We start from the raw sequence: 27,108 nt of genomic DNA, 5'->3' as shown, positions 1-27,108 counted from the left end.
TGTAACTGTCTTTTAAATAAGAAACATTGTTGGAGCTCTAACAATAGGTGTTTTAGTGATCCAAACTGTAACTGTCTTTTAAATAAGACACATTGTTGGAGCTCTAACAATAGGTGTTTTAGTGATCCAAACTGTAACTGTCTTTTAAAGAAGACACATTGTTGGAGCTCTAACAATAGTTGCTTTAGTGATCCAAACTGTAACTGTCTTTTAAAGAAGACACATTGTTGGAGCTCTATAAATAGGTGTTTTAGTGATCCATACTGTAACTGTCTTTTAAATAAGAAACATTGTTGGAGCTCTAACAATAGGTGTTTTAGTGATCCATACTGTAACTGTCTTTTAAATAAAACACATTGTTGGAGCTCTAACAATAGGTGTTTTAGTGATCCAAACTGTAACTGTCTTTTAAATAAGAAACATTGTTGGAGCTCTAACAATAGGTGTTTTAGTGATCCAAACTGTAACTGTCTTTTAAATAAGACACATTGTTGGAGCTCTAACAATAGGTGTTTTAGTGATCCATACTGTAACTGTCTTTTAAAGAAGAAACATTGTTGGAGCTCTAACAATAGGTGTTTTAGTGATCCAAACTGTAACTGTCTTTTAAAGAAGACATCTTGTTGGAGCTCTAACAATAGGTGTTTTAGTGATCCAAACTGTAACTGTCTTTTAAAGAAGAAACATTGTTGGAGCTCTAACAATAGGTGTTTTAGTGATCCATACTGTAACTGTCTTTTAAATAAGACACATTGTTGGAGCTCTAACAATAGGTGTTTTAGTGATCCAAACTGTAACTGTCTTTTAAAGAAGACACATTGTTGGAGCTCTAACAATAGGTGTTTTAGTGATCCATACTGTAACTGTCTTTTAAATAAGAAACATTGTTGGAGCTCTAAAAAATAGGTGTTTTAGTGATCCATACTGTAACTGTCTTTTAAATAAAACACATTGTTGGAGCTCTAACAATAGGTGTTTTAGTGATCCATACTGTAACTGTCTTTTAAAGAAGAAACATTATTGGAGCTCTAACAATAGGTGTTTTAGTGATCCAAACTGTAACTGTCTTTTAAATAAGACACATTGTTGGAGCTCTAACAATAGGTGTTTTAGTGATCCAAACTGTAACTGTCTTTTAAATAAGACACATTGTTGGAGCTCTAACAATAGGTGTTTTAGTGATCCAAACTGTAACTGTCTTTTAAAGAAGAAACATTGTTGGAGCTCTAACAATAGGTGTTTTAGTGATCCAAACTGTAACTGTCTTTTAAATAAGACACATTGTTGGAGCTCTAACAATAGGTGTTTTAGTGATCCAAACTGTAACTGTCTTTTAAATAAGACACATTGTTGGAGCTCTAAAAATAGGTGTTTTAGTGATCCATACTGTAACTGTCTTTTAAATAAGACACATTGTTGGAGCTCTAACAATAGGTGTTTTAGTGATCCAAACTGTAACTGTCTTTTAAATAAGACACATTGTTGGAGCTCTAACAATAGGTGTTTTAGTGATCCAAACTGTAACTGTCTTTTAAAGAAGACACATTGTTGGAGCTCTAACAATAGGTGTTTTAGTGATCCATACTGTAACTGTCTTTTAAATAAGACACATTGTTGGAGCTCTAACAATAGGTGTTTTAGTGATCCATACTGTAACTGTCTTTTAAATAAAACACATTGTTGGAGCTCTAACAATAGGTGTTTTAGTGATCCAAACTGTAACTGTCTTTTAAATAAGAAACATTGTTGGAGCTCTAACAATAGGTGTTTTAGTGATCCAAACTGTAACTGTCTTTTAAATAAGACACATTGTTGGAGCTCTAACAATAGGTGTTTTAGTGATCCATACTGTAACTGTCTTTTAAAGAAGAAACATTGTTGGAGCTCTAACAATAGGTGTTTTAGTGATCCAAACTGTAACTGTCTTTTAAAGAAGACACATTGTTGGAGCTCTAACAATAGGTGTTTTAGTGATCCAAACTGTAACTGTCTTTTAAAGAAGAAACATTGTTGGAGCTCTAACAATAGGTGTTTTAGTGATCCATACTGTAACTGTCTTTTAAATAAGACACATTGTTGAAGCTCTAACAATAGGTGTTTTAGTGATCCAAACTGTAACTGTCTTTTAAATAAGACACATTGTTGGAGCTCTAACAATAGGTGTTTTAGTGATCCATACTGTAACTTTCTTTTAAATAAGACACATTGTTGGAGCTCTAACAATAGGTGTTTTAGTGATCCAAACTGTAACTTTCTTTTAAATAATACACATTGTTGGAGCTCTAACAATAGGTGTTTTAGTGATCCAAACTGTAACTGTCTTTTAAAGAAGAAACATTGTTGGAGCTCTAACAATAGGTGTTTTAGTGATCCATACTGTAACTGTCTTTTAAATAAGAAACATTGTTGGAGCTCTAACAATAGGTGTTTTAGTGATCCAAACTGTAACTGTCTTTTAAATAAGAAACATTGTTGAAGCTCTACCAATAGGTGTTTTAGTGATCCAAACTGTAACTGTCTTTTAAATAAAACACATTGTTGGAGCTCTAACAATAGGTGTTTTAGTGATCCATACTGTAACTGTCTTTTAAAGAAGAAACATTGTTGGAGCTCTAACAATAGGTGGTTTAGTGATCCAAACTGTAACTGTATTTTAAATAAGACACATTGTTGGAGCTCTAACAATAAGTGTTTCAGTGATCCAAACTGTAACTGTCTTTTAAATAAGACATATTGTTGGAGCTCTAACAATAGGTGTTTTAGTGATCCATACTGTAACTTTCTTTTAAATAATACACATTGTTGGAGCTCTAACAATAGGTGTTTTAGTGATCCAAACTGTAACTTTCTTTTAAATAATACACATTGTTGGAGCTCTAACAATAGGTGTTTTAGTGATCCAAACTGTAACTGTCTTTTAAAGAAGAAACATTGTTGGAGCTCTAACAATAGGTGTTTTAGTGATCCAAACTGTAACTGTCTTTTAAATAAGACACATTGTTGGAGCTCTAACAATAGGTGTTTTAGTGATCCATACTGTAACTGTCTTTTAAAGAAGAAACATTGTTGGAGCTCTAACAATAGGTGTTTTAGTGATCCAAACTGTAACTGTCTTTTAAATAAGACACATTGTTGGAGCTCTAACAATAGGTGTTTTAGTGATCCAAACTGTAACTGTCTTTTAAATAAGACATATTGTTGGAGCTCTAACAATAGGTGTTTTAGTGATCCATACTGTAACTTTCTTTTAAATAATACACATTGTTGGAGCTCTAACAATAGGTGTTTTAGTGATCCAAACTGTAACTTTCTTTTAAATAATACACATTGTTGGAGCTCTAACAATAGGTGTTTTAGTGATCCAAACTGTAACTGTCTTTTAAAGAAGAAACATTGTTGGAGCTCTAACAATAGGTGTTTTAGTGATCCAAACTGTAACTGTCTTTTAAATAAGACACATTGTTGGAGCTCTAACAATAGGTGTTTTAGTGATCCAAACTGTAACTGTCTTTTAAATAAGAAACATTGTTGGAGCTCTAACAATAGGTGTTTTAGTGATCCAAACTGTAACTGTCTTTTAAATAAGAAACATTGTTGGAGCTCTAACAATAGGTGTTTTAGTGATCCAAACTGTAACTGTCTTTTAAATAAGACACATTGTTGGAGCTCTAACAATAGGTGTTTTAGTGATCCAAACTGTAACTGTCTTTTAAATAAGACACATTGTTGGAGCTCTAACAATAGGTGTTTTAGTGATCCAAACTGTAACTGTTTTTTAAAGAAGACACATTGTTGGAGCTCTAACAATAGGTGTTTTAGTGATCCAAACTGTAACTGTCTTTTAAAGAAGAAACATTGTTGGAGCTCTAACAATAGGTGTTTTAGTGATCCATACTGTAACTGTCTTTTAAATAAGAAACATTGTTGGAGCTCTGACAATAGGTGTTTTAGTGATCCATACTGTAACTGTCTTTTAAATAAAACACATTGTTGGAGCTCTAACAATAGGTGTTTTAGTGATCCAAACTGTAACTGTTTTTTAAATAAGAAACATTGTTGAAGCTCTAACAATAGGTGTTTTAGTGATCCAAACTGTAACTGTCTTTTAAATAAGACACATTGTTGGAGCTCTAACAATAGGTGTTTTAGTGATCCATACTGTAACTGTCTTTTAAAGAAGAAACATTGTTGGAGCTCTAACAATAGGTGTTTTAGTGATCCAAACTGTAACTGTCTTTTAAAGAATACATTTGTTGGAGCTCTAACAATAGGTGTTTTAGTGATCCAAACTGTAACTGTCTTTTAAAGAGGAAACATTGTTGGAGCTCTAACAATAGGTGTTTTAGTGATCCAAACTGTAACTGTCTTTTAAATAAGACACATTGTTGAAGCTCTAACAATAGGTGTTTTAGTGATCCAAACTGTAACTGTCTTTTAAAGAAGACACATTGTGTAAGCTTTAACAATAGGTGTTTTAGTGATCCATACTGTAACTGACTTTTAGATAAGAAACATTGTTGGAGCTCTGACAATAGGTGTTTTAGTGATCCATACTGTAACTGTCTTTTAAATAAAAAACATTGTTGGAGCTCTAACAATAGGTGTTTTAGTGATCCATACTGTAACTGTCTTTTAAATAAGAAACATTGTTGGAGCTCTACCAATAGGTGTTTTAGTGATCCAAACTGTAACTGTTTTTTTAAATAAGAAACATTGTTGAAGCTCTAACAATAGGTTGTTAGTGATCCAAACTGTAACTGCCTTTTAAATAAGACACATTGTTGGAGCTCTAACAATAGGTGTTTTAGTGATCCATACTGTAACTGTCTTTTAAAGAAGAAACATTGTTGGAGCTCTAACAATAGGTGTTTTAGTGATCCAAACTGTAACTGTCTTTTAAATAAGACACATTGTTGGAGCTCTAACAATAGGTGTTTTAGTGATCCAAACTGTAACTGTCTTTTAAATAAGACATATTGTTAGAGCTCTAACAATAGGTGTTTTAGTGATCCATACTGTAACTTTCTTTTAAATAATACACATTGTTGGAGCTCTAACAATAGGTGTTTTAGTGATCCAAACTGTAACTGTCTTTTAAATAAGACACATTGTTGGAGCTCTAACAATAGGTGTTTTAGTGATCTACACTGTGTCTTTTAAAGAAGACACATTGTGTAAGCTTTATCAATAGGTGTTTTAGTGATCCATACTGTAACTGACTTTTAGACAAGAAACATTGTTGGAGCTCTGACAATAGGTGTTTTAGTGATCCATATTGTAACTGTCTTTTAAATAAGAAACATTGTTGGAGCTCTAACAATAGGTGTTTTAGTGATCCAAACTGTAACTGTTTTTAAATAAGAAACATTGTTGAAGCTCTAACAATAGGTTGTTAGTGATCCGAACTGTAACTGCCTTTTAAATAAGACACATTGTTGGAGCTCTAACAATAGGTGTTTTAGTGATCCATACTGTAACTGTCTTTTAAAGAAGAAACATTGTTGGAGCTCTAACAATAGGTGTTTTAGTGATCCAAACTGTAACTGTCTTTTAAAGAATACATCTTGTTGGAGCTCCAACAATAGGTGTTTTAGTGATCCAAACTGTAACTGTCTTTTAAAGAGAAAACATTGTTGGAGCTCTAACAATAGGTGTTTTAGTGATCCATACTGTAACTGTCTTTTAAATAAGACACATTGTTGAACCTCTAACAATAGGTGTTTTAGTGATCGAAACTGTAACTGTCTTTTAAAGAAGACACATTCTGTAAGCTTTAGCAATAGGTGTTTTAGTGATCCATACTGTAACTGTCTTTTAAATAAGAAACATTGTTGGAGCTCTAACAATAGGTGTTTTAGTGATCCATACTGTAACTGTCTTTTAAATAAAACACATTGTTGGAGCTCTAACAATAGGTGTTTTAGTGATCCATACTGTAACTGTCTTTTAAATAAGAAACATTGTTGGAGCTCTACCAATAGGTGTTTTAGTGATCCAAACTGTAACTGTTTTTTAAAATAAGAAACATTGTTGGAGCTCTAACAATAGGTGTTTTAGTGATCCAAACTGTAACTGTCTTTTAAATAAGACACATTGTTGGAGCTCTAACAATAGGTGTTTTAGTGATCCATACTGTAACTGTCTTTTAAAGAAGAAACATTGTTGGAGCTCTAACAATAGGTGTTTTAGTGATCCAAACTGTAACTGTCTTTTAAATAAGACACATTGTTGGAGCTCTAACAATAGGTGTTTTAGTGATCCAAACTGTAACTGTCTTTTAAATAAGACATATTGTTAGAGCTCTAACAATAGGTGTTTTAGTGATCCATACTGTAACTTTCTTTTAAATAATACACATTGTTGGAGCTCTAACAATAGGTGTTTTAGTGATCCAAACTGTAACTTTCTTTTAAATAATACACATTGTTGGAGCTCTAACAATAGGTGTTTTAGTGATCCAAACTGTAACTGTCTTTTAAAGAAGAAACATTGTTGGAGCTCTAACAATAGGTGTTTTAGTGATCCAAACTGTAACTGTCTTTTAAATAAGACACATTGTTGGAGCTCTAACAATAGGTGTTTTAGTGATCCATACTGTAACTGTCTTTTAAAGAAGAAACATTGTTGGAGCTCTAACAATAGGTGTTTTAGTGATCCAAACTGTAACTGTCTTTTAAATAAGACACATTGTTGGAGCTCTAACAATAGGTGTTTTAGTGATCCAAACTGTAACTGTCTTTTAAATAAGACACATTGTTGGAGCTCTAACAATAGGTGTTTTAGTGATCCATACTGTAACTTTCTTTTAAATAATACACATTGTTGGAGCTCTAACAATAGGTGTTTTAGTGATCCAAACTGTAACTTTCTTTTAAATAATACACATTGTTGGAGCTCTAACAATAGGTGTTTTAGTGATCCAAACTGTAACTGTCTTTTAAAGAAGAAACATTGTTGGAGCTCTAACAATAGGTGTTTTAGTGATCCAAACTGTAACTGTCTTTTAAATAAGACACATTGTTGGAGCTCTAACAATAGGTGTTTTAGTGATCCATACTGTAACTGTCTTTTAAAGAAGAAACATTGTTGGAGCTCTAACAATAGGTGTTTTAGTGATCCAAACTGTAACTGTCTTTTAAATAAGACACATTGTTGGAGCTCTAACAATAGGTGTTTTAGTGATCCAAACTGTAACTGTCTTTTAAATAAGACATATTGTTAGAGCTCTAACAATAGGTGTTTTAGTGATCCATACTGTAACTTTCTTTTAAATAATACACATTGTTGGAGCTCTAACAATAGGTGTTTTAGTGATCCAAACTGTAACTTTCTTTTAAATAATACACATTGTTGGAGCTCTAACAATAGGTGTTTTAGTGATCCAAACTGTAACTGTCTTTTAAAGAAGAAACATTGTTGGAGCTCTAACAATAGGTGTTTTAGTGATCCAAACTGTAACTTTCTTTTAAATAATACACATTGTTGGAGCTCTAACAATAGGTGTTTTAGTGATCCAAACTGTAACTGTCTTTTAAATAAGAAACATTGTTGGAGCTCTAACAATAGGTGTTTTAGTGATCCAAACTGTAACTGTCTTTTAAATAAGAAACATTGTTGGAGCTCTAACAATAGGTGTTTTAGTGATCCAAACTGTAACTGTCTTTTAAATAAGAAACATTGTTGGAGCTCTAACAATAGGTGTTTTAGTGATCCAAACTGTAACTGTCTTTTAAATAAGACACATTGTTGGAGCTCTAACAATAGGTGTTTTAGTGATCCAAACTGTAACTTTTTTTTAAAGAAGACACATTGTTGGAGCTCTAACAATAGGTGTTTTAGTGATCCACACTGTAACTGTCTTTTAAAGAAGACACATTGTTGGAGCTTTAACAATAGGTGTTTTAGTGATCCATACTGTAACTGACTTTTAGACAAGAAACATTGTTGGAGCTCTGACAATAGGTGTTTTAGTGATCCATATTGTAACTGTCTTTTAAATAAAAAACATTGTTGGAGCTCTACCAATAGGTGTTTTAGTGATCCAAACTGTAACTGTTTTTTAAATAAGAAACATTGTTGAAGCTTTAACAATAGGTTGTTAGTGATCCGAACTGTAACTGCCTTTTAAATAAGACACATTGTTGGAACTCTAACAATAGGTGTTTTAGTGATCCATACTGTAACTGTCTTTTAAAGAAGAAACATTGTTGGAGCTCTAACAATAGGTGTTTTAGTGATCCAAACTGTAACTGTCTTTTAAAGAATACATCTTGTTGGAGCTCCAACAATAGGTGTTTTAGTGATCCAAACTGTAACTGTCTTTTAAAGAGAAAACATTGTTGGAGCTCTAACAATAGGTGTTTTAGTGATCCATACTGTAACTGTCTTTTAAATAAGACACATTGTTGAACCTCTAACAATAGGTGTTTTAGTGATCGAAACTGTAACTGTCTTTTAAAGAAGACACATTGTGTAAGCTTTATCAATAGGTGTTTTAGTGATCCATACTGTAACTGACTTTTAGATAAGAAACATTGTTGGAACTCTGACAATAGGTGTTTTAGTGATCCATACTGTAACTGTCTTTTAAATAAAAAACATTGTTGGAGCTCTAACAATAGGTGTTTTAGTGATCCATACTGTAACTGTCTTTTAAATAAGAAACATTGTTGGAGCTCTACCAATAGGTGTTTTAGTGATCCAAACTGTAACTGTTTTTTAAATAAGAAACATTGTTGAAGCTCTAACAATAGGTTGTTAGTGATCCGAACTGTAACTGCCTTTTAAATAAGACACATTGTTGGAACTCTAACAATAGGTGTTTTAGTGATCCATACTGTAACTGTCTTTTAAAGAAGAAACATTGTTGGAGCTCTAACAATAGGTGTTTTAGTGATCCAAACTGTAACTGTCTTTTAAATAAGACACATTGTTGGAGCTCTAACAATAGGTGTTTTAGTGATCCAAACTGTAACTGTCTTTTAAATAAGACATATTGTTAGAGCTCTAACAATAGGTGTTTTAGTGATCCATACTGTAACTTTCTTTTAAATAATACACATTGTTGGAGCTCTAACAATAGGTGTTTTAGTGATCCGAACTGTAACTGCCTTTTAAATAAGACACATTGTTGGAGCTCTAACAATAGGTGTTTTAGTGATCCAAACTGTGTCTTTTTTAAAGAAGACACATTGTGTAAGCTTTATCAATAGGTGTTTTAGTGATCCATACTGTAACTGACTTTTAGACAAGAAACATTGTTGGAGCTCTGACAATAGGTGTTTTAGTGATCCATATTGTAACTGTCTTTTAAATAAAAAACATTGTTGGAGCTCTACCAATAGGTGTTTTAGTGATCCAAACTGTAACTGTTTTTTAAATAAGAAACATTGTTGAAGCTTTAACAATAGGTTGTTTAGTGATCCAAACTGTAACTGCCTTTTAAATAAGACACATTGTTGGAACTCTAACAATAGGTGTTTTAGTGATCCATACTGTAACTGTCTTTTAAAGAAGAAACATTGTTGGAGCTCTAACAATAGGTGTTTTAGTGATCCAAACTGTAACTGTCTTTTAAAGAATACATCTTGTTGGTTCTCCAACAATAGGTGTTTTAGTGATCCAAACTGTAACTGTCTTTTAAAGAGAAAACATTGTTGGAGCTCTAACAATAGGTGTTTTAGTGATCCATACTGTAACTGTCTTTTAAATAACACACATTGTTGAAGCTTTAACAATAGGTGTTTTAGTGATCCATACTGTAACTGTCTTTTAAATAAGAAACATTGTTGGAGCTCTAACAATAGGTGTTTTAGTGATCCATACTGTAACTGTCTTTTAAATAAAAAACATTGTTGGAGCTCTAACAATAGGTGTTCTAGTGATCCATACTGTAACTGTCTTTTAAATAAGAAACATTGTTGGAGCTCTACCAATAGGTGTTTTAGTGATCCAAACTGTAACTGTTTTTTAAATAAGAAACATTGTTGAAGCTTTAACAATAGGTTGTTAGTGATCCGAACTGTAACTGCCTTTTAAATAAGACACATTGTTGGAACTCTAACAATAGGTGTTTTAGTGATCCATACTGTAACTGTCTTTTAAAGAAGAAACATTGTTGGAGCTCTAACAATAGGTGTTTTAGTGATCCAAACTGTAACTGTCTTTTAAATAAGACACATTGTTGGAGCTCTAACAATAAGTGTTTTAGTGATCCAAACTGTAACTGTCTTTTAAATAAGACATATTGTTAGAGCTCTAACAATAGGTGTTTTAGTGATCCATACTGTAACTTTCTTTTAAATAATACACATTGTTGGAGCTCTAACAATAGGTGTTTTAGTGATCCAAACTGTAACTTTCTTTTAAATAATACATATTGTTGGAGCTCTAACAATAGGTGTTTTAGTGACCCAAACTGTAACTGTCTTTTAAAGAAGAAACATTGTTGGAGCTCTAACAATAGGTGTTTTAGTGATCCAAACTGTAACTGTCTTTTAAATAAGACACATTGTTGGAGCTCTAACAATAGGTGTTTTAGTGATCCATACTGTAACTGTCTTTTAAATAAAAAACATTGTTGGAGCTCTAACAATAGGTGTTTTAAGTGTTCCATACCATAACTGTCTTTTAAAGAATACATCTTGTTGGAGCTCCAACAATAGGTGTTTTAGTGATCCAAACTGTAACTGTCTTTTAAAGAGGAAACATTGTTGGAGCTCTAACAATAGGTGTTTTAGTGATCCATACTGTAACTGTCTTTTAAATAAGACACATTGTTGGACCTCTAACAATAGGTGTTTTAGTGATCCAAACTGTAACTGTCTTTTAAAGAAGACACATTGTGTAAGCTTTATCAATAGGTGTTTTAGTGATCCATACTGTAACTGACTTTTAGATAAGAAACATTGTTGGAGCTCTACCAATAGGTGTTTTAGTGATCCAAACTGTAACTGTTTTTTTAAATAAGAAACATTGTTGAAGCTTTAACAATAGGTTGTTAGTGATCCGAACTGTAACTGCCTTTTAAATAAGACACATTGTTGGAACTCTAACAATAGGTGTTTTAGTGATCCATACTGTAACTGTCTTTTAAAGAAGAAACATTGTTGGAGCTCTAACAATAGGTGTTTTAGTGATCCAAACTGTAACTGTCTTTTAAATAAGACACATTGTTGGAGCTCTAACAATAAGTGTTTCAGTGATCCAAACTGTAACTGTCTTTTAAATAAGACAAATTGTTAGAGCTCTAACAATAGGTGTTTTAGTGATCCATACTGTAACTTTCTTTTAAATAAGACACATTGTTGGAGCTCTAACAATAGGTGTTTTAGTGATCCAAACTGTAACTTTCTTTTAAATAATACACATTGTTGGAGCTCTAACAATAGGTGTTTTAGTGATCCAAACTGTAACTGTCTTTTAAAGAAGAAACATTGTTGGAGCTCTAACAATAGGTGTTTTAGTGATCCAAACTGTAACTGTCTTTTAAATAAGACACATTGTTGGAGCTCTAACAATAGGTGTTTTAGTGATCCAAACTGTAACTGTCTTTTAAATAAGACATCTTGTTGGAGCTTTAACAACAGGTGTTTTAGTGATCCAAACTGTAACTGTCTTTTAAAGAAGACACATTGTTGGAGCTTTAACAATAGGTGTTTTAGTGATCCAAACTGTAACTGTCTTTTCATGAGGACATCTTGTTAGAGCTCTAACAATAGGTGTTTTAAGTGTTCCATACCATAACTGTCTTTTAAAGAATACATATTGTTGGAGCTCCAACAATAGGTGTTTTAGTGATCCAAACTGTAACTGTTTTTTAAAGAGGAAACATTGTTGGAGCTCTAACAATAGTTGCTTTAGTGATCCAAACTGTAACTGTTTTTTAAAGAAGACACATTGTTGGAGCTCTAACAATAGGTGTTTTAGTGATCTACACTGTGTCTTTTAAAGAAGACACATTGTTGTAAGCTTTAACAATAGGTGTTTTAGTGATCCAAACTGTAACTGTCTTTTAAATAAGACACATTGTTGGAGCTCTAACAATAGGTGTTTTAGTGATCCATATTGTAACTGTCTTTTAAATAAAAAACATTGTTGGAGCTCTACCAATAGGTGTTTTAGTGATCCAAACTGTAACTGCCTTTTAAATAAGACACATTGTTGGAACTCTAACAATAGGTGTTTTAGTGATCCATACTGTAACTGTCTTTTAAAGAAGAAACATTGTTGGAGCTCTAACAATAGGTGTTTTAGTGATCCAAACTGTAACTGTCTTTTAAAGAATACATCTTGTTGGAGCTCCAACAATAGGTGTTTTAGTGATCCAAACTGTAACTGTCTTTTAAAGAGAAAACATTGTTGGAGCTCTAACAATAGGTGTTTTAGTGATCCATACTGTAACTGTCTTTTAAATAAGACACATTGTTGGAGCTCTAACAATAGGTGTTTTAGTGATCCATACTGTAACTGTCTTTTAAAGAAGAAACATTGTTGGAGCTCTAACAATAGGTGTTTTAGTGATCCAAACTGTAACTGTCTTTTAAATAAGACACATTGTTGGAGCTCTAACAATAGGTGTTTTAGTGATCCAAACTGTAACTGTCTTTTAAATAAGAAACATTGTTGGAGCTCTAACAATAGGTGTTTTAGTGATCCATACTGTAACTTTCTTTTAAATAATACACATTGTTGGAGCTCTAACAATAGGTGTTTTAGTGATCCAAACTGTAACTTTCTTTTAAATAAGACACATTGTTGGAGCTCTAACAATAGGTGTTTTAGTGATCCAAACTGTAACTGTCTTTTAAAGAAGAAACATTGTTGGAGCTCTAACAATAGGTGTTTTAGTGATCCAAACTGTAACTGTCTTTTAAATAAGACACATTGTTGGAGCTCTAACAATAGGTGTTTTAGTGATCCAAACTGTAACTGTCTTTTAAATAAGAAACATTGTTGGAGCTCTAACAATAGGTGTTTTAGTGATCCAAACTGTAACTGTCTTTTAAATAAGAAACATTGTTGGAGCTCTAACAATAGGTGTTTTAGTGATCCAAACTGTAACTGTCTTTTAAATAAGAAACATTGTTGGAGCTCTAACAATAGGTGTTTTAGTGATCCAAACTGTAACTGTCTTTTAAATAAGACACATTGTTGGAGCTCTAACAATAGGTGTTTTAGTGATCCAAACTGTAACTGTCTTTTAAATAAGACATATTGTTAGAGCTCTAACAATAGGTGTTTTAGTGATCCATACTGTAACTTTCTTTTAAATAATACACATTGTTGGAGCTCTAACAATAGGTGTTTTAGTGATCCAAACTGTAACTTTCTTTTAAATAATACACATTGTTGGAGCTCTAACAATAGGTGTTTTAGTGATCCAAACTGTAACTTTCTTTTAAATAAGACACATTGTTGGAGCTCTAACAATAGGTGTTTTAGTGATCCAAACTGTAACTGTCTTTTAAATAAGAAACATTGTTGGAGCTCTAACAATAGGTGTTTTAGTGATCCAAACTGTAACTGTTTTTTAAATAAGAAACATTGTTGGAGCTCTAACAATAGGTGTTTCAGTGATCCAAACTGTAACTGTGTTTTAAATAAGAAACATTATTGGAGCTCTAACAATAGGTGTTTTAGTGATCCAAACTGTAACTGTCTTTTAAATAAGAAACATTGTTGGAGCTCTAACAATAGGTGTTTTAGTGATCCAAACTGTAACTGTCTTTTAAATAAGAAACATTGTTGGAGCTCTAACAATAGGTGTTTTAGTGATCCAAACTGTAACTGTCTTTTAAATAAGAAACATTGTTGGAGCTCTAACAATAGGTGTTTTAGTGATCCAAACTGTAACTGTCTTTTAAATAAGAAACATTGTTGGAGCTCTAACAATAGGTGTTTTAGTGATCCAAACTGTAACTGTCTTTTAAATAAGAAACATTGTTGGAGCTCTAACAATAGGTGTTTTAGTGATCCAAACTGTAACTGTCTTTTAAATAAGAAATATTGTTGGAGCTCTAACAATAGGTGTTTTAGTGATCCAAACTGTAACTGTCTTTTAAATAAGAAACATTGTTGGAGCTCTAACAATAGGTGTTTTAGTGATCCAAACTGTAACTGTCTTTTAAATAAGAAACATTGTTGGAGCTCTAACAATAGGTGTTTTAGTGATCCAAACTGTAACTGTCTTTTAAATAATACACATTGTTGGAGCTCTAACAATAGGTGTTTTAGTGATCCAAACTGTAACTGTCTTTTAAATAAGAAACATTGTTGGAGCTCTAACAATAGGTGTTTTAGTGATCCAAACTGTAACTGTCTTTAAATAAGAAACATTGTTGGAGCTCTAACAATAGGTGTTTTAGTGATCCAAACTGTAACTGTCTTTTAAATAAGAAACATTGTTGGAGCTGTAACAATAGGTGTTTCAGTGATCCAAACTGTAACTGTCTTTTAAATAAGAAACATTGTTGGAGCTCTAACAATAGGTGTTTTAGTGATCCAAACTGTAACTGTCTTTTAAGTAAGACATATTGTTGATATCATACTCAATAAACAGTTTTGTTTCTATTTTTCCATTCATGTGAGTAACAATTATTTTTATATGAATCATGGCAATGTAAGTATTTGTGCTGCCAGTTTTTATGGGGGTATTTTTAGTCTATTGTCCCTATTGGATATTTAGCCCGTATCGCAATGCTACCAGTTTGTTATTTTCGCTTCAGGTCTTATCGACTGTCAAAGTTATTAAGGTCATCAGCGTGTTTAGACTCCTCACCATTACTGACGATGTTGTCAGCTGGACTAATGAAGTGTTCGTGACCTGATTGATTGTTGTGTGGCCATGCAGGTCACTGGAAACACTGGTCAACAGTAATACAGTGTCTGTCACAATCAACAGTGTCGTAATGCATGTTTCAGTTAAAAGTACCTTTGTGTCTGACTCAGTGAACGGTGTATTAGTGTTTGTACAGAAATTTACATATGTTTAGTTCCATATATCTCATTGGTTAAATTATCTGGTTCCAACTATCTCATGGTTTTATTATCTGATACCAAAAATATCATGGTTAAAGTATCTGGTATCTATTATCTCATGGTTGAATTATCTGATACCAAAAATATCATGGTTAAAGTATCTGGTATCTATTATCTCATGGTTGAATTATCTGATACCAAAAATCTCATGGTTAGATTTCCAACAATGACGCTCCCAGTGGTAGAGCGGTATGTCTGCGAACTTTCAACGCTAAAAACCTGTTTTCGATACCAGTTGTGGGCAGAGCACGGATTGCCCATTGTGTAGCTTTGTGCTTAATTCAAAACAACAACAACCGAACAATGACTTTAAGCATTGAATTAGCTCAATAACAACATTTCAGTTCATAACCTTATTTTAATGTAGTATTTTATATTTTCACTATGAAAAATATATTTTCAGAATACGAAAAAATGAAGCGACCTCTGGTGACACATTGAAGTCTGAAGTTACAGTCAGTTCTGTTGGCAGGGATGACTCAGCTCTGTACACGTGCAAGGCTTCTAATGACTATGGATCAGATGAATCCAACATCCAATTGATTGTACAAGGTATGTTTTGTGATAACCACAAGTTAAATGTGTATAAACTGAGGTGCCAACGTTCCGGATCGCATAACATTTTTGAAGCGCAAACTGCAATATTAGTGTAAATTGACAAAGTCGTGCAAGGTTTTAAATTATCGGCTACATACAAATGCTAGTCCGGTTAAAGACTTAAGGAAATACAAAACAAACATTACTGTTCTATAAACTGTAATTAATTCTACAAATTTTCCCTTCCTAAGAACGAGACTCTGATGAGTAATCTTCAATAAATCTCACCACGATAAACGTAAATGTTATGCTACAGTGAAGATAATGACACTCTTGTTTAATAGCTTGTTGTGTCACGAGTTCCTTAATTTCAAGTTGAAACCATCGTGGTGTAGGCTTCACTCACTTTCATTTGTAATTCGTTGTGTTCATTTCTCAAATAATACTGTCTCATAATCCTGCACCATTGAATGTAAATGTATGCACTGACAGTACACTTCAATATGTTTCTTTGATTCTCAGATGGGTTCAGATCTGGAGGTTGTGCTAGCCATGAAATATGGAGGAACTCTTCTTCATACTATTTAAACAGACTACGAACAACGCTGCTCCTGCAACAATAGATAGTGGTAGTTTCCTTGATAATATCCATCACTAGATGGTGGCACTTTTCTTGAAAATATCCATCACTAGATGGTGGTATTTTTCTTGAAAATATCCATCACTAGATGGTGGCACTTTTCTTGAAAATATCCATCACTAGATGGTGGTATTTTTCTTGAAAATATCCATCACTAGATGGTGGCACTTTTCTTGAAAATATCCATCACTAGATGGTGGTACTTTTCTTGAAAATATTCATCACTAAATGGTGGTACTTTTCTTGAAAATATCCACTAGATGGTGGTACTTTTCTTGAAAATATCCATCACTAGATGGTGGTAATACCCATTACCAGGTTATAATACCTGTTTTTAAAATGCCCATCACCTTCAAACTCTGGTTAAATCCTTTTCCTAATATGCTCAAATGCTTATGAAATGTACAATTATTCAGAGAGTTCAAGAGATCCAGTTTGTTGAATGAAAATCTGTCCCACATCGAAGATGACCAAGGAAGGTCGAAACGTTGTTTTCTGTTATCAATAAAAGTGTTAATACCCATAGCAGCCGTTCTGAGATACATCTTTATTTCAAGTGGGTTTCTCGTCATCAAGAATTCGTCTATTTGTTTCAAGGCTCATCTAATCACAAGACAAATTTCCTTTGGTCAACAGCCCAATCGTTATTGACTTTGTATAATCGTGGGCATGTATTTCTTTTGGCAGTTGAAACTAATGCTTTACAAATAGAACAGAAATTGCCAAAATTAATTTCCTGCATCATTTGTTCTTCATGAAATGGATGACCATTGGAGAGGCGCTGTAGTGGATGCATATTACTTCCATAGCTCTTGCTGACCACTGTCCAGTTTGGGTACAGTTTCTCCCGTCTAGAATTTCAGTTCGTTATGGATGTTTTGTTGATGCATCTGTCACATCTTACAGATTTGTGAGATAATCGTCTTTGACTTCCAGTAAGTTCCATTTGTTTTACGATTTAGACTTGACGGTATAAATATAATGACTTCTGAGGTCATATAGTACGTAACTTCTTCTCTCTTAATAAAAACTGAGGAACAAGAAAAATGTTTATTCTACCCATCTTGGAAAAATATCCATTCTTTTCTACTTCTTTACGTATCAGCTAGAGGGACAGTCAAAAAACAAATAATAAGTTTTTTACCTTATTAGCCAGCCTCAGTAGAACAGCGGTATGTCTGTGGATTTGCAGTGCCAGATTAGAGCATAGAATGTGTGCTTAATTAGAGACGAACAAACAATTTATTAGCTAGATAGGGTAATATATATGTGTGTGTGTATGTCTCTATACATTCAATATTGACATCGTCAATATTTCATTTTATCATGCTCCTCACTAGAGCCACCAGATCCACCGAAAAGAATTCGCATCGTAGAAACGACCAGTCGTTCTGTACAACTTGAATGGGATCCTCCTTTTGGCGGAAACAGTCCAATCACAAGTTACCATATATTCTGGCAGTCTACCAGAGTGTCTGAAGGTGGTAAATGTCTTTAATTATTTATTATTATTTGGTATCTTCCAGTTGATTTATTGTCTGATAGTTGGGATACTCGAACTCCCAATCTGTGGCTCATTGGTTCAAACCTTATAATCAGACATATTCGTTCTTTCAGATGTAGGGGTTTTCTAATTTTATTACTCGTTGCTAAAGCTTAGTGGTATAGTTGACAGTGGGTGGGTGTGGTTTAATGTAGATAAATCTGTTGTAGCTTTGAGCAAATACAACAAACAATATTTTTCTTTCATGAATTAAATTTATTACAAAAAAATTATCTTTGTACACGTGAGATAAACGTGCGCAAAAAGACCTGAGGAAAATTTGAGGCCTTTCTTTAATTATCTAACATTGATTTTCCAATGTGACTTGTAGAGTCCATAACATGCGCTTTTTTCGTGTTCGGTATCACTTTGTATTATTACTTTTCAAAATTATCAGAATAACGATATTCTATATGAATACATTCTGTCATCGAATGCTATTATTAACTAAAACGTGAGTTTAATTCATACTTTAAAAATTACTTTAATGCATTTCTCATTCATGTTATACAAAGGAATAAGTGAAACTGTAACGATTTAAATTCCTAGTACTGAAAACATTCTATAGTTGTAATATTAGCTAGTTTAAGTTAATTTAGTGGTATTCACAAGACAAAGAAAGCGAGTTCACCAAATACATTTTTTTCTGCATTTTATATTTTTGTTTCTGAGTTATTGTTAAGTAAGCGTACAAATATAATCCAGTATTCAAATAATTTGACGAATCATTTAATTAATATACATTATATATTCTAAAGAAAACTATAGGCCTATACACAACGCAACGGTTCCCAGTAGTGACGTGACCAGTAGAGTGGAAAATTTGAAGCCTGCTACGTCATACGAACTATTTATTGCAGCGGAGAATGTCATTGGTGTGAGCAAATTCAGCAACAAAGTTTCTGTTACGACAGAAGCAGAAAGTAGGTCAATAGTGTTTCATACGAAACTAACGATGTAAAAAATTCGTTTATTTGTTTTTTAACATGTTGCAAATGTTTTCCTGTGAATGAAGTTACTTCTAAATTAGGCTTAACACATGTATGTTATAGAGATTTAAAACAACTGTCATTACAAAAATATTAATAAATTTGGAGGAGAAAATAAGATAATCTTATCTGAAGCTTCGGTTAAACATTTATCACATAGGGCGACCATAATCTTCTTTTAATATATAAATACCTGAATTATATTTTAAAGTTTCTAAGGCCCCGGTATGGCCAGGTGGGTTAAGGCACTCGACTCGTAATCTGAGGGTCGCGGGTTCGAATCTCCGTCACACCAAACATGCTCGCCGTTTCAGTCGTGGGGGCGTTATATGTGCGGTCAATCCCATATTCGTTGGTAAAAAGAGTAGCCCAAGAGTTGGCGGTGGGTGGTGATAACTAGCTGCCTTCCCTCTAGTCTTACACTTCTAAATTAGGGACGGCTAGCGCAGATAGCCCTCGTGTAGCTTTGAAATAAATAAAAAGAAGTGTCTGAAGTCATGTCTTTAGGAAACTTTAATAAATATTTTAGAAAGCGTAGAATGGAGTTTTGAGTAAATATAACATTTTATTCTTTTGGTTATCAATATTTTATCGGTTTTAAAAGAGTACGGCGATTCTTTTATCATTTACAACATATTTTTGTTCTTCTATACGTTTATTATTTGAAGGTAAATAATGTTTTCTCTGTTTGTTTTATGAATTTTATGTGAAGTTGTTGCACGTACCAAAAGACGTGTAATTTAAAGTGGTACTAATACGTAGAACTTCAGTTATGTTGTTTGATTTGTTTTGAATTTCGCGCAAAGCTACACGTGAGCTACCTGTGCTACCCGTCCATACTTCAGCAGTGCAAGACCAGAGGGTTTGTTTTGGTTTGTTTTTTTTAATTTCGCGCAAAGCTACACGAGGGCTATCTGCGCTAGCCGTCCATAACTTAGCAGTGTAAGTATAGAAGGAAGGCAGCTAGTCACCACCACCTACCGCCAACTCTTGGGTTATTCATTGACCAACGAATAGCTGGACTGGCACTTATAATATAACGCCTCTATGGCTGAAAGGGTGAGTATGTTTGGTGTGACGGGTTTCGAACCCGTGACCCTAGGATTACGAGTGGAGCGCCTTCTAACCACCTGGCCTAAGTAATGTTTTATTCTTGAATTTATTTCTACATTTCTTTTATCTGTGTGAAAAGAGTTCAGTAATCAGTAGAGTTGATTTAGCATAACAGTTGGATCTTGGTGGGTCAGAGGTGAATTTATAGATATGAAACACTAAAATCCAGAGTTCAGTTCCTGGGTTAGACAGAGCGCAGACAGTCCAGTGTATGGGTGCATGCTAAAGTCTACAACAAGCAGATATTACGATCGTGTCATAATAAGTATTGTTTATTACTTACATGTTAGACACTAATTACTAATAGATATAACACCAGTCTTTCTAACAGCGGAAAATCGAACCTCGAACATTTGCAGTGTGAGTCCTTAAACGTGCTAGGGATCCCTTTATAAAGCCTACCGGTGGCTCAGCGGTATGTCTACGGACTTACAATGCTAAAAACCGAGTTTCGATACCCGTGGTGGGCAAAGCACAGATAGCCCATTGTGCAATCTTGTACCCAATCCAAACAAACAGTTTTTTATTATCCGTCATTTATTTATTACGCCCTATTTGGTTTTTGTGCTTAAGTTTAAGAAAAATATAACCTTCTTTAAAATCTTCGAATTTAACTAAAATGAAAATTTATTTCTTTAAGAGAAACCCCTGGTTTATTTTCATTTCTGTAGCTCCTGCCGGACCTCCTACCTCGATTACCGTTGAAAGTGTGACGTCAGAAGCGTTGCGAGTGTCGTGGCTGGTAAGTTTTTCGTTTTTGTCGCTTCATTTTAACTCCATGTGCTACTCTCAGATAGCCCCTGGATGCTGTTTGATTTTGAATTTCGTGCAAAGTTACACAAGGGCTATTTGCGTTAGCCGTTCCTGACTTAGCAGTGTAAGACTAGAGGGAAGGCAGATAGTTATCACCACCCATCGCCAACTGTTGGGCTACTTTTTTTTTTACCAACGAATATTAGAATTGACCTAACATTATAACGCCCTCACGGCTAAAAGGGCGAGTATGTTTGGTGTGACGGGGATTCGAACTCGTGACTTTCGGATTACGAGTGGAGCGCTCTCTAACCACCTGGCCATGCCAGGGCCCTGGATACTGTAGTTGTTGATTAAAAACAGTTTTTTGACTGAATTATGAGAGTTGAAACTACGGATAAATTTACCGGTCTACTATTGTGATACTGTTAACCCTAAAATTAGCAATGAAATCCTCAAGCGCCCTTTGAAACATATCTGCTTTAAATGTTTACGGACCAAATTGCTTATAGGTCCATAATTTTGTGAGCTACACGGTCTTTAATAAAGTATGGATAACGTAAAACATTTAATTACAAATGCAGATAATACTATTAGTTTCTGAGAGAGAGTTTCGTTTAGCATTTCGCATATAAAATAACTCACTTTGTACAATTGTATCTGTTAATGTTTCACATTTAATGGTTTTTTTTTTAAATTTCACGCAAAGCTACACGAGGGCTATCTGCGCTAGCCGTCCCTAATTTAGCAGTGTAAGACTAGAGGGAAGGCAGCTAGTCATCACCACCCACTGCCAACTCTTGGACAACTCTTTTACCAACGAATAATGTGATTGACCGTCACATTATAACGCCCCCACAGCTGAAAGAGCAAGCATATTTGGTATGACGGGGATGCGAACCCGCGACCTTCGAATTACGAGTCAAGCGCCTTAACCCACCTGGCCATGACGTGCCTGATTTAATATTTTAACAGCAAAAACATAAAACGAATCAACGTGATACCATGTGTAGACCCCACCACCACGACCATCAGTAGTGACTTGAATAATACTGATTCGGTGATTTGAGGGTTAACACACAACGTGTTCTTAAAAATAAGTAGACAACATAAAAAAAACGAAAAGTGTTGATTTTACAACTTGTTGATAAATTATAGTCACGTGTCTGTATTTACATTTACGGAAACGGAAACTGAAAAGGTTAGGACAAGAAGTGTGAAGAAATGTCCCTCAGCAATAATAGTGTTATAATAGGCTTATAGTGTTAAAATTCGATGTTCGATCGCCTCTGTGGACATGGCACCAGAAATTCGTTGCGTAACTTTGCACGCATGCGAACAAGCAAATATTGGGAAACTCGTCTATGACGAAATTATGTTAGATGGTGACATTAAAATAACACTGTCAAGATTACACAAGTTCTGTTTCTAATTTTAAATTTATACTTGTCGTAATCAAATGAATATCTAAAAACAATCATTCGTTTCATAGATAACTCAACGTTGTTCAAATATATAAATATTTATTTTTTATTATTTTTATGTGTTAGTTTTTGACGTCAGGTGTCGCTCTAAATATGTGTATCATTCTGTGCACTTCAGAAGGCAACGTCTTATCAGTTTGTATAAACCAAATACATATTTCGAAATGTTACTCTAGTCCGTTAGAGAATGGGTAATTCGTGTCCTTGTTTCTTTGTTTTTAAATCTTTAAAATTACTTAGAAAAACAAGAAACGTGAGAGCTGATCTAATATTACTAAAGACATTTGAAACATTGTGTTCTGTATCAAAAAATAAAGTAAAAGAAAGAACCAACATGAAACTGGAATCATTAGAGAAGTTAGTTCATTGTATAAAATATACTGAACATTTACAGAACTGGATGAACAAAGAAAATAGGAAGAAACACAATTAATATTGTCAGTGTCGGTGGTATTTCGATCTACATAATCTTACAAAGCGTAAAATATAGATCAGAAGTAAGCATGCTTGTCATAAAATAAAATTTGTCTAAAAAAAAAAGACACTTCAGATAAACATTGCAGAAAAACCATAACGTATATCTAATTAACTACCAAGACGGAGGTAATTATATTTAAATTATTATATATTAAGTGATAATTTTGGTCAATTTCAAATTATTTGTAATTATATTAGAGACTTTTATTTTTTACCGCGTATCTTTAATTGGATTTTTCTTCTGATTTGAAACATGTGAATAACATTACAACGAGTGAAAGAGATCCAGTACAGATGGAAGAATTGTTTCTCCAAATGTTATAAGGGATGACCATATTCATATAACGACAACATTAACAGTTGTTTTAAACAGAAACAGTTATAATTCAACCAGTTGAGAAAACTGTTGGTGTTTACGCTAAGCAACATTAGGCTTTCTCTTGTGTCGCTGTGGAAATTGAACCTCAAATTCCAGCGTTGTAAATCCGTACACTTGTCGCTGTACCAGCAGGGAACCGGATAATAATAAAGTACGGATAATAAACGTACGGCTTAAATATCGTAATAAAACAGTGAGATACATATCACTAAAAATGAGAAATTCTGTTAGGGTAGACACCGTGGAATAATCCCCCAGTGGGACATTTGGACGGATTCAGCAGATTACCCGATGTGAATTTGGTATAACAAAACACACACACATTTGTTATTATCCATCAGCATTTATTATAATAAATGTATCATGCCCTATTTTATTATTATCCTTAAAATAATATAGTTTGTAGTCTGGACCCCCCTTGTTTATTATCCCTCAACATTTGCCACTGTAATATTCTCCGTTTTGTTATTGTCTCTCAACATCTGTGACTGTAATATTCTCCGTTTTGTTATTGTCTCTCAACATCTGTGACTGTAATATTCTCCGTTTCGTTATTATCCTTAAACATCTGTGACTGTAATATTCTCCGTTTTGTTATTATCCCTCAACCTCTGTGACTGTAATATTCTCAGTTTCGTTATTATCCTTAAACATCTGTGACTGTAATATTCTCCGTTTTGTTATTGTCTCTCAACATCTGTGACTGTAATATTCTCCGTTTTGTTATTATCCCTCAACCTCTGTGACTGTAATATTCTCAGTTTCGTTATTATCCTTAAACATCTGTGACTGTAATATTCTCCGTTTCGTTATTATCCATCAATCTCTGTTACTGTAATATTCTCCGTTTCGTTATTGTCCCTCAACATCTGTGACTGTAATATTCTCCGTTTCGTTATTGTCCTCAACATCTGTGACTGTAATATTCTCCGTTTCGTTATTGTCCCTCAACATCTGTGACTGTAATATTCTCCGTTTCGTTATTGTCCCTCAACATCTGTGACTGTAATATTCTCCGTTTTGTTATTGTCCCTCAACCTCTGTTACTGTAATATTCTCCGTTTCGTTATTGTCCGTCAACCTCTGTGACTGTAATATTCTCCGTTTCTTTATTGTCCCTCAGCGTCTGTAACTGTAATATTCTCCGTTTCGTTATTGTCCCTCAACATCTGTGACTGTAATATTCTCCGTTTTGTTATTGTCCCTCAACATCTGTGACTGTAATATTTTCCGTTTCGTTATTGTCCCTCAACATCTGTGACTGTAATATTCTCCGTTTCTTTATTGTCCCTCAGCGTCTGTAACTGTAATATTCTCCGTTTCGTTATTGTCCCTCAACATCTGTGACTGTAATATTCTCCGTTTTGTTATTGTCCCTCAACATCTGTGACTGTAATATTTTCCGTTTCGTTATTGTCCCTCAACATCTGTGACTGTAATATTCTCCGTTTTGTTATTGTCCCTCAACCTCTGGTACTGTAATATTCTCCGTTTCTTTATTGTCCCTCAGCGTCTGTAACTGTAATATTCTCCGTTTTGTTATTGTCCCTCAACATCTGTGACTGTAATATTCTCCGTTTTGTTATTGTCCCTCAACCTCTGGTACTGTAATATTCTCCGTTTCTTTATTGTCCCTCAGCGTCTGTAACTGTAATATTCTCCGTTTCGTTATTGTCCCTCAACATCTGTGACTGTAATATTCTCCGTTTTGTTATTGTCCCTCAACATCTGTGACTGTAATATTCTCCGTTTCGTTATTGTCCCTCAACCTCTGGTACTGTAATATTCTCCGTTTCGTTATTGTCCCTCAACATCTGTGACTGTAATATTCTCCGTTTCGTTATTGTCCCTCAACATCTGTGACTGTAATATTCTCCGTTTTGTTATTGTCCCTCAACCTCTGTTACTGTAATATTCTCCGTTTCGTTATTGTCCGTCAACCTCTGTGACTGTAATATTCTCCGTTTCGTTATTATCCTTAAACATCTGTGACTGTAATATTCTCCGTTTCTTTATTGTCCCTCAGCGTCTGTAACTGTAATATTCTCCGTTTCGTTATTGTCCCTCAACATCTGTGACTGTAATATTCTCCGTTTTGTTATTGTCCCTCAACATCTGTGACTGTAATATTTTCCGTTTCGTTATTGTCCCTCAACCTCTGGTACTGTAATATTCTCCGTTTCGTTATTGTCCCTCAACCTTTGTGACTGTATCAGTCACCTCTTCTATTATTATAACCGCTGAGCTTGTAAGTGTAATATATATGTAACGTAAGTTTTCAACAATGGTTCCAAATCATCTTTCTGTTTCCCATTCGCAGCCACCACCAGAAAGTGTGCGAAACGGAATGATACAAGGATATTATGTAGGTTACAAACATACAAACTCCTCCGAAAAGTATCAGTACAAAACTGTCGAAGCGGGACCCACAGGGACTGCTGGACTTCACCGTGAACTCAAGGGACTGAGAAAATACACGTTCTACTCGGTGGTTGTCCAGGCTTTCAATGAGAAAGGTGCCGGTCCTCGTTCTGATCCAGTAACCGGAAGAACCCTCGAAGACGGTACTCATGTGATGTTTTATCTGTAGTAAAAGCCCGATAATAGAATCTTTTGAGTTTTAAAATGGTTGCAAAATATCTAAGAGTTTCTGGTAGTTTTAATATCACTAGTTGAATATTAGTTTTAATATAGTGCATCACTCAACAAACAATTAGTAAAAACGTGTTACTAAAAAATCGCGTGCCTTACGTGACAGATGTGTCCCGCGGTCTTTTTCAATCACGTGTCTGCTTATTTCGCTAAGATACACGATTACTGAATAACACTGTTTCTGTTACCACGCAGATGTTTGGAGTGAGTCTTTAGTCTTAACAACATCTGTATACACATATTAGTTTAGTCTTAACAACATCTGTATACACATATCAGTTTAGTCTTAACAACATCTGTATACACATATTACTTTAGTCTTAACAACATCTGTATACACATATCAGTTTAGTCTTAACAACATCTGTATACACATATTGCTTTAGTCTTAACAACATCTGTATACACATATTAGTTTAGTCTTAACAACATCTGTATACACATATCAGTTTAGTCTTAACAACATCTGTATACACATATTACTTTAGTCTTAACAACATCTGTATACACATATTACTTTAGTCTTAACAACATCTGTATACACATATTACTTTAGTCTTAACAACATCTGTATACACATATTAGTTTAGTCTTAACAACATCTGTATACATATATTAGTTTAGTCTTAACAACATCTGTATACACATATTAGTTTAGTCTTAACAACATCTGTATACACATATTACTTTGGTCTTAACAACATCTGTATACACATATTAGTTTAGTCTTAACAACATCTGTATACATATATTAGTTTAGTCTTAACAACATCTGTGTACACATATTAGTTTAGTCTTAACAACATCTGTATACATATATTAGTTTAGTCTTAACAACATCTGTATACACATATTAGTTTAGTCTTAACAACATCTGTATACACATATTAGTTTAGTCTTAACAACATCTGTATACACATATTACTTTGGTCTTAACAACATCTGTATACACATATTAGTTTAGTCTTAACAACATCTGTATACACATATTACTTTAGTCTTAACAACGTCTATATACATATTAATTTATTATTTCATCTTCTAGTACCTGCTCTTCCTCCTGGAAATTTAAGGTGTGCGCCTTTGACGTCACAAAGTATTACTGTCACGTGGACACACCCGCCACAGTCGTCCATTAATGGAATATTGAAAGGATACAAGGTTGTGTACCGGCCGGGAAAACTCTTGTACGGTAAGCTAATAAGTGTAATTCATAACTTAACACTGTTTTCATCACACAAGTAAGGGAACACTCAGTGATATTAAAAACAAATAGTCACTCATTTATACGACAGCAGGTCCATCTACTTATATTTCGATAATCAGCAGTTGGATTTATAGTGGTTGGCACAACAGGTAACCTAATTTGGCTATTCTATATAACACATAACAACAGTCACTCTTATAACGCACACACGGCTATAAAACACTGAGCAGCGTGATTTAATGACAACTGGTACCACAATCCTTCTGGTCAAAATGAAAAGAGAGTGATCACAAAC

General features: G+C 33.9%; 1 protein-coding gene across 1 annotated transcript in view; it reads left to right on the top strand.

Moving 5' to 3' along the window:
• The window catches only part of LOC143228738 (cell adhesion molecule Dscam1-like), a 191,848-nt gene that overhangs the window by 99,125 nt on the left and 65,615 nt on the right, over positions 1 to 27,108 (top strand). The window contains 6 exon segments of the mRNA XM_076460032.1: positions 15,443 to 15,591; positions 17,557 to 17,697; positions 18,518 to 18,682; positions 20,533 to 20,603; positions 25,275 to 25,518; positions 26,652 to 26,798. Of these exon segments, the coding sequence (XP_076316147.1) occupies positions 15,443 to 15,591; positions 17,557 to 17,697; positions 18,518 to 18,682; positions 20,533 to 20,603; positions 25,275 to 25,518; positions 26,652 to 26,798 (917 nt within the window).

The sequence above is a fragment of the Tachypleus tridentatus genome, chromosome 10 (assembly GCF_004210375.1).
Source record: "Tachypleus tridentatus isolate NWPU-2018 chromosome 10, ASM421037v1, whole genome shotgun sequence".
Taxonomy (NCBI): domain Eukaryota; kingdom Metazoa; phylum Arthropoda; class Merostomata; order Xiphosura; family Limulidae; genus Tachypleus; species Tachypleus tridentatus.
The sequence above is the reverse complement of the archived record's forward strand: the minus strand, read 5'-3'. Positions and strand labels throughout refer to the sequence as shown.